This window comes from Anopheles cruzii, chromosome 2, assembly GCF_943734635.1.
Source record: "Anopheles cruzii chromosome 2, idAnoCruzAS_RS32_06, whole genome shotgun sequence".
Lineage (NCBI taxonomy): Eukaryota > Metazoa > Arthropoda > Insecta > Diptera > Culicidae > Anopheles > Anopheles cruzii.
In genome coordinates, this window is record NC_069144.1 from 24,145,670 (window position 1) to 24,154,808 (window position 9,139).

Consider the following 9,139-nt stretch of genomic DNA (forward strand, 5'->3'; position numbering starts at 1 on the left):
GCCCATAAGGTGCGCCACTGGCGACGATATCCGCGGCGCAGAAGCTTATCGCGATGATCCAAAACTAGCACCCCGCGATGGCCCCGCGAAACGAAACGTGCTGGGCTGAGCTGAGGCCGCCGCCAGCCATCGTTCGGGATGAAACATTCCAATGCAAATGTGCGACCACCGCAGCCACCGTCAGGACGGGGACAGGACGCGCGTCTGCCGAACACCCCCGAATCTAGTTCGCGGCCACCAGCTGGACAGCTCAAGTTGGAAGTCTTCAAGAAAGCCGAAAAAAAATCCACTTTCTCACCGAACCAAAGTTCGAGAACCGAGGCACACGGGCCACGGCGTGGCAAGGCCGCACAGCATCCGGTGGCGAACCCCTTGAGCTCCGCAAACAGGCCTCGAATCGAACCGAATGGCGAACGCGAATCGAACCGAATGGCGAACGATGGCGCCGAGGTCACGTGGGTGAATAATTTAGGAGCGCGTCACGGATCGTGCCACGGATCGCGGAAGGAATCTTGACACCCGCACCCGGCGAAGGACGATGCGCAGCAGCGTCGCTTAGCGCCACGGGGACCAACAGACTGCCGACCCGATGTCGCCGCGCAAAACAATGGGGCAATGCCAAATGCATTAAAATCGTTAATATATCAGAAGATCAGAGGCGTGCGGCACTGCCAAGGCTGCCCAGCGTCGCTTAAGGGGGAAAAATGCGCCGAAATCATTCGCCCTGGTTGCCGCCAACGGCCTGTTGTCGGTGGAGCCTTGGAGGGCGCGCCAAACGGCTTATCCAAGTTTATTGGGCTAATTATTGTGCCGCCACCGCCAGTTGATAGCTAAGCGGCCCCCGGTTAGTTTGTGGTTTGATTGTGGAATCCTGCACACACACACGCGCGCGCGCTGGCTTAAGCCTAAACGAAATCAATAAAACGCAGTCAAACGCCCATTAGGTTGGATTTTTGAATGAAATATTTGAGAAGCTGGGGGCCTTACTTTATTTCAGAAAAAAATATGTTGAGCCTTTCCGTTTTTGTTTTTGTTCGTTTGACATGTTTCATCGCTGAAAGTAACAAGAGCGCATAATCCATCTTGACAGGCCACGTGCGGGTAATGAATGATTTCAATACAAATATTTCATTGTATATTTGATTGAAATTGGTAGTTTTATTGTGCTTGTTATCTTATCCTATTAACTGGAAGATTTTCTTCAGATGTCATAGTGCAAATAAAATAAAATATTTTGAATTTGTTTTGTTGTCCTTACGAATGGGACATCAAACGGACGTAATGAACGAAATGGTAACGATACAAAATAAATGATGGACAGCCTAATACACAGAGGGCAGGGTATGGTTGGAGCTACACGATGAATCTATTGAAATTTGTCAGCCAATACTTATTAGGTTTTGTGGCGTTACCAAAAAGTCTAGAGTCTTCAATTTAAATGCTTGAATACATAAGGACTTCAAACAAAAACTATCATTTAGTTGCTTATTGAACTAGTTAAAATTTTACCGTTAATTGCACGACCCAACTACCTACTGAAAAAACAACAAAACTCACAACAAATGCTCACTACAGCCAGGTGTTCAACCAATATTAGGTACCCTATTTTGCGTTCAATAAAAAGAATCCACAGTACACAATCTTCAAGATGGAACCGTATTATCGTTCAAGAACAAGACAGAACTGGTTTGGGAATCAAATTTCGGAGCTAAGAGACCACCAAACCGCCAAAGAGTAGTAAATTGGTTGAGGCAGCCAATGGTAACCCCCTTACGTTCACGTCTTCCATTTCGCCTTTAACTCTGAACTTTCATCCAAATCGAGCGATGTTTTTGTCAAACTTGAGCTTTGACACTTTTCGTATCGTTTCGTTCTTTGCCGCACTGGCTTTGCATTTTCTCGTCCAAACTCCCGACGAACGCGTTGAACGCGTCGCGTGGGAGCGGCAGCAACCAAAAGCAACACAAACAATTTCACCAGGTTATGGCGCTCCATCGATTTCCCGCTCGATCGCAAGGCATCCTCCGTGGCGCGGAGTAAAAAACAGGCCATTTTTGACGGTTACTCCCTGCAGAGGGCACCGCGATTGCCAGTGACGTGTTATGCGAGGTGTTGGAGTTCTATTTTTAGTTCTCGGCGGAACACCCGAAACATGCCGTTAGCATATCCTCCCATGGGCGAGCATCAAACCAATCAAAACCTGGACTGACAGCACTGAGTTTTCGCGGGCTTCGGGCAAACACCCAGCCAACAGACGGGGTTCACTTTCTTGGCCGCTGTCGCCGAATCTTAGCCGGGTGAAAAAAAAAGAAATGCAGCCAATCGATGGCTGAACACACCACGTCACCAGCCACAGACATTCCCGGTTGAGGTCAAGCCAGCGATAAAATTGAACCGGCGGCCCGCTCCAGGAAAGACGGCCAACACAGTAATGCGTGTGCCAATCGCGGAGTATGGGTGGTTGGGTCAGAAAACAAATTTTCAAAGCGTTCTTAGTGGGCACCGTTGGCATTGATGCCGCTTATGTTGAGCTTTCACGTCGGAGCGTTTTCAATTCCTCGTTATCCGGCGCATTCTTTGTTTGCGCCACGTCCACGTGTGCCGTAGTTCCATGAAGTTGATTCGGATTACGGAAACTGTTGATCTTACCTGTTTTAGTTCACATCACGCGCCTTGTGTTGCGTTTGTTTTTTTTCCAGGATATTAAGTAGCCATACCTATGGTTTAGTCTTTAAAACTCGACATATTTACAAGTAACGACGTGTCCCGAACAACTCCATCCAAATAGAGAACAGAAAAGATTTGAGATAGTTTGCCATCATCCATCGTTAGCCAACAAGCCGAGTGGGCGCTACCCAGCGTAATGCAACAATTACGGAACGATTCGCCAACATAAGTTTGTTATATCTTAACGTGAACCAACTTTTCATAAACATGTTAGAACTGACAAAATAGATGTGAGTAACAGCAGTAATTTCACATCAATGGTAAACTAAACAGAATTATAAATTAATTGAGCCTCTGACAACTAACTTTATCTATATACACTTTTCATGAAACCTGTAGCATCCAAAAAAAGGTTCAATTTTTATTAAACTCCTTTTTGTTCTTCTTTGACAACAAACACGGAACTGTGATATTATAACAACTTTGCTTTGTGATTAGCAAAAGTGTAATTTTTCAAATCAGTAATTTGTGGCTAATGGTGATTCGTTTTATTATCTCTGCACCGGTTCCGATCCTCGGATTACACCATATGGCAAAATTGTGGGCTTTTGGAAAATTATTCTCATTATGCAGCTCAACCTAACAAATTCAACGAATTAATGCCCACAATCAACCACGCTCCACGCTTTTGAAGTCCAGGTCGTCCGAGTCCGGACGAAATCTAACGCCGAGATTCGCTAAGCTGATGACTGTATTTTTCCCTCGTCCGACACAAACCACAATTTATCTTCAAATGAGAATAAGAGAGAGACGCGAGAGAGATAGACCCGAAACATTGATCATTTCAGCAGCCAGCCGTTTGGACCCCGGATCGGATTAGTATCGATTCTGCAGACTGAGCTGTGCTTTGCCGGCAGATATGTAAATGGAAGACAAACACTGGATACAGCTGGCGGCGTGATTCAATAAATCAGAAAAGCCCTGGGCGGAGAGCTCAGGTGCCCCAAAACCCCTTGGTCCCAGTGGTTGGAGAGATTTGAAAAATCGTTTCGATATCACTTTGCTCCCAAATCGCGATAATCGCCGAAACGCCGTATCCTCATCGCAACGGAGGCAGCTGTCGCAGAGACAGTGCTACTGGCGTTGTCTCGACACTTCTCGGCCGAGAAACTCCTCGCGAATGCACGCCAACGATTGGCGCGAAGGCCGCGAAAGGCCGTTCTTATCAGATTGTAAACCGATGACGGCACTTTGGCGTCCGTTTCCCTGTTTGTGGCACCCATAGGACGGCGGACGCTGCACGAGGTTCTCTCGAGGTGGACGGGGCCAACTCCGTTCTTCTTGGAAGCAGTCGCCAGATTATTTGGGCTCGTGGCTGTCGTTGATTGGATTCAAATTTCACACAATACGCCTACGCAGAGGTGCATGGAATGCACCGCGCCAAACGCTGATGTCATCTGGCTTGGCCATGGCCAACGAAGCGGCTGAGGGACGACCTTCTGGAGTGGAATCCGCTCAGTGACCACACCATCGGGCCCCAGTGATTCGAAGACGTCCACCCTGACCTCGGCTAAAGTAATTAAAATTTGGTTTTCAAACATTTCCAAGATGAGATCATTTGCAAGCTAATTTCTTTCGCGCTCGATAAACCGCAGAAACGGCGGACTCCGCTTGGTAGTGAGTCCGTGGTGCGACCCAGTGGAGCAAAAAGAAGGAAAAGGACGAACCATCCGAAGCTGTGCGCCGAAATGTCGAGGTCACTTTTGCGGTCAGCCTTTCGTCCAGTCCGTCGGGGCCCCGTCGGGAAACTGGTTCACTTGAAACTGCTGGCTCATCCGGAGCGCACCCAAAGAAGCTCCCAGCAAATTGGGAGCCGACAGCAGCCGGCGTGAGAATGGCGGGGATTTATTGGGCAGCCCCGAAACTGCAAACGCCAAATTTGCATAGCATCAAAACGGAACTGTGACCCATCCTCTGGTGGCGAGGCTGGGCGAAAGCGGCGCGCGCGCGATTAATTTGCCGCATTTTTCTCCACCCGCCTGACGCCCAGATGAGGTCTAGGCATGATGTAGTGCGTACCACCGCCCGAGACTGTTGTGGATGCTAAATTATTTAACGGGCTAAAGATGTTTATTTATTAGATCCACTTTCTGGCGAACCCTTTCGAGATTCGAGGCTGTGGTTGGCCGAAAGCGCCCGAAAGCTGCCGCGCTGCCTAACCTTATCAATTAATATAATATTTACCGTCTCACACTTTGGTTCCCAAAGATACGACTTCATGCCATCTTCAGGAGTTTGTTGAGTTTTCAAATCGTTGACTTGCTTCGCCGTTTAAATATAATGCTAAAACAAGCAAAAATTGCTTAAATAATAGTTCAATCTACTCCGCAAGGCTTTTGTAGATTGTCGTTGCATTGGTGTATTAGTCACTAATTCAAACTATCAGCCTTTATCAGAACTTAAGCTTTGAATTAGGCTTGTAGTTTGTGGCTAGGGTTACAGCTTCAGCTATTGAAATTTGAGTGGAAAAAGTGAAGTGAAAGTGGAAAGTGAAAATAAAGAAAATTCTAATGACGGGTTTTGCGGTTTTAAAGAAAAAATGTTTGTAAGTAAATTTTTTTTTAATGTATACTAACTAGGGTAACTAGGTTTTTATGGATGAAGTGTGAATAACAAATTTTTTAGGCATCTGAAAATGTTCTGTTTGTTCCTGGGAAAGTGTGTTTATGGGGAGTACTTTTTTATTACTTTAATATGAATAAAAGTACTACCGAAAGTCATCGTATTTTAATGTATCAGATGTCGTTAGCGCGGTTTAAAAAAAGTGATTTTGGCTTACAAGACCAAGAGCAACCTTGGCAGCCAAAAATGGTTGAGGATGGAGAATTGGCAGCAGTGCTCGATCAGGATGCACGTTAAATAATGTTAGGCACAAAAAGAGCACGCAGAACTGTTAGGAGTTGCCTGCACGACAGTTTTGAAACAAAAATGTCGGATGCAAAGTCCAAAAATGTTTCACATTGTGTCGCCTAAGCTAGGAATTAAAATTAAAATGTAGGTAATTACGATTTCCAGCAAGTTTCACGTGCCACCTTTTGCCTCTTCGACGGTTATGGTTATTTATAGAAAACATTTCTATGTACCAGGAACGCTTGGTCTCTTGTAAAACAGATACAAATGGCCATACGAAACTTTTTGCCATAATAATTTTTTGAAGTACTACTTGTGTCTTCTGTCATGTCACTTTTGCAAATGCTATTATTGAGCTAAATAGGTAGCATGTTTGAGTTTAATTCGAAATGGAATGTGCCTATTCCGGATAGAAGTATTTACCTGACACTGAGTATACGTTAGATGGATATACGTTCTTTTGTGCAATTTAGGGTAAGTAAAATGAACTTGAATGAACTGTGAGTTGAACTTAAGTGGTTTTATCAAAGTGAAGGACGATTGTTCTGAGATTAAAGATATCGAAAATGTTGTTCTGGGCCCAAGAAGAGCACGGATCTCCTTTATAAGCGCGGTTGAACTTTATAAGCGTCAAAAGTGACACAGAATAAGTGTAATGAAAAAAATAATTGAAAAAGTTGTGGTTGAATTGGGAAGAAAAGAAAGAAATTGAAGTTTAAAAGGTGTGAAAAGAAGGTAATTATGAGGACTAACTTGTTAGAACGACTATGCACTTGCAAATGACTATCCAAAATTCATAAATCCGTTTCATTTCCGAGTAGTACTGATTGCATAAATAGAGGCGTTTAAATACCTTTAAATATCGAAAAATGGCTAATTTGAGATGGAATTCACTTACGAAAACCCAGTTAAAATATCGGTCTAACCAGAGCGTAAACCAGAGCGTTATTTAACCATCATTGAATAAAGCAGAGGATGATAGTTATGGGAGGTGAGGTGAACTAACTATATTGTTTTTCCCCAATTACCCCTCAATGTAGTATTTCCCGCTAGTTTCACTTCCAGTTAGGCTGCGGAACAGAGCCAAAAGTGAAATGATAGTATTTCAAACTTGTACCAAATGCCAGAATAAACAGACTCAGGGCATTATGTTTGCTGAAAACAATGAGTGAGGGCTCCTTAATAGCTTTTCTTTTAACAGGAAACCGAATAAGTTGCATAAATAATTTGAAAATAATAATATTTTTGTAAATTCTTTTGAAATACAAAAATCGCCTTCCCTTAGCTTGAAGACTTAATATTAAGTTAATAAAGTTAAGTTAATCTAAAATTTTACAATCGATGCAAGCTCCGATGATGCTCCTCATGGGTTTTCTGTACTGTTTTGACGTTGGCAGGTAAACTTTGCACTGTACTAGACCTCATACTTGGTAAATACAAAAAAAATCGTAAAACAGAATGATAAATTACTTTTATGAACAGTTGGCTTCAACATAACCTTATATGATGTGACCCGATTGCGGAAGGGTTTCTCGAAGGACAAAAATTCTAGTTTACAACGCGTACCTTTTCTCATAACCCTGTGTCGTAAACATCGGGTTCACTGTATCATTCAATCCGCCTCTAGACTCGTCTGAAAGATGGCTTAAGAAAATATCAGTGCTTTTTTATTTTTCTTTCATGCACCCCGTACAACCTTAAGAACATTATTACTTTAGAACTCCAGTATTCAATATGTCGCAGAGCTCTCAAAAAGAGCCATGGCGACGTTTAGGCAGTTTTCTTAGTGAGAACTCGGTTATCCGCCGCGATTTTTAGACAAGATAGTGTCTGCTTCGAGCGTAACATCGACGTCATCCAATCAACCGATTACGATCGGCGACCAATCTCCAAAAATCTTTTAGGAATACGGCGTTGGGGAGCTTCCGACTGGTTCGATTTGCCTTCCTTCGCTTCTGCACCCTCCATCGGCAGATAGTCATTATCGGCCGGCTTCAGTGCATCATAGTTGAACGCCTTGCCCAGGTTGGTAGGTGCGTTGGCTGCGTCCTTGACGGGGTATCTTTCGAAAATTACTTTCCTGAACTGTGCCAACAGCACATCGTACACTCCCGGCGCAATCTTTCTAACCATATCGTTGGACTTGTCGCCGTACTGAGTTCTGAACTCTGGGTTCTCCGTACGGATGATGACGTGCCGGGCCGAGGAAGGTATCTTCAGAATGGCCTCAACGCAGTTGTCGGTATCGGACTGATCCGCCTTAGGTTTGCCTTCATCGTTCTCTGCAGCAGCTACGTCTACGGAATCGTTATCTTCGTCATCGTCCACTTCATCATAGGAATCGCTGCTGACGGAAGGTTGACTCTTGTCGTTCCTCAACGGTGGCGCTTCATTGGGGAAAGATGATGGAGGATCTACGAACGGGCCTTTCTGTGTTCCAGACGGCACGGCACCTTGGTTGGCTTTTTGATTAGGAGCTGGCAAATGATCTGCAGCATCAGTACGTAAACCAATTTCAGGTGTGGTTGGTTTCTTCGGATCCTTATCATCAACACCCTTCTCTAGTTCGCCTGCACTGTGGTCAGCCTCGTCATCCTTAGCGTCCGATGGAGCATCATCTGATCGATCGTCGTCCTGCTTGTCGTCAGGAGACGCACCTTTGTCGCCTTTAGTTGGTTTATCCGAAGACTTCGAATCCTGTTTCTTGGAAGGAGCTCCATCTTTGCCTGGCTTCGGCGATTCTTTACCTCCTTTCTTAGGCTTATTGGAATCCTTGTCTCCTAGACTTTCTGGACTCTGGTCAGCCTCGTCATCCTTAGCGTCCGATGGAGCATCATCTGATTGATCGTCATCCTGCTTGTCGTCAGGAGACGCATCTTTGCCGCCTTTAGTTGGTTTATCCGAAGACTTCGAATCCTGTTTCTTGGAAGGAGCTCCATCTTTGCCTGGCTTCGGCGATTCTTTACCTCCTTTCTTAGGCTTATTGGAATCCTTGTCTAGACTTTCTGGACTCTGGTTAGCCTCGTCATCCTTAGCGTCTGATGGAGCATCATCTGATTGATCGTCATCCTGCTTGTCGTCAGGAGACGCATCTTTGCCGCCTTTAGTTGGTTTATCCGAAGACTTCGGATCCTGTTTCTTGGTAGAAGCTCCATCTTTGCATGGCTTCGGCGATCCTTTACCTCCCTTCTTAGACTTATTGGAATCCTTGTCTAGACCATCTGTACTCTGGTCAGCTTCGTCATCCTCTGTGTCCGGTGGAGCATCATCTGATTGGTCGTCATCCTGCTTGTCGTCTGGAGACGCATCTTTGGCGCCTTTAGTTGGTTTATCAGAAGACTTCGCATCCTGTTTCTTGGAAGGAGCATCATCTTTATCTGCCTTCGGCGATCCGTTACCTCCCTTCTTAGGCTTATTGGAATCCTTATCTAGACTGTCTGGACTCTGGTCAGCCTCGTCATCCTTAGCGTCCGATGGAGCATCATCTGATTGATCGTCATCCTGCTTATCGTCACGAGACGCATCTTTGTCGTCTTTAGTTGGTTTATCAGAAGACTTCGCA

At 45.0% G+C, this 9,139-nt stretch overlaps 1 protein-coding gene across 1 annotated transcript in view; it reads right to left on the bottom strand.

Moving 5' to 3' along the window:
• Positions 1-7,446: 7,446 nt before the first annotated feature.
• LOC128278721 (protein starmaker-like) overlaps positions 7,447-9,139 on the bottom strand; it is an 8,745-nt gene continuing 7,052 nt past the window's right edge. The window contains exon 5 of the mRNA XM_053017451.1: positions 7,447-9,132. Coding sequence (XP_052873411.1) covers positions 7,447-9,132 — 1,686 coding nt within the window. The remainder of the gene's footprint in view (positions 9,133-9,139) is intronic.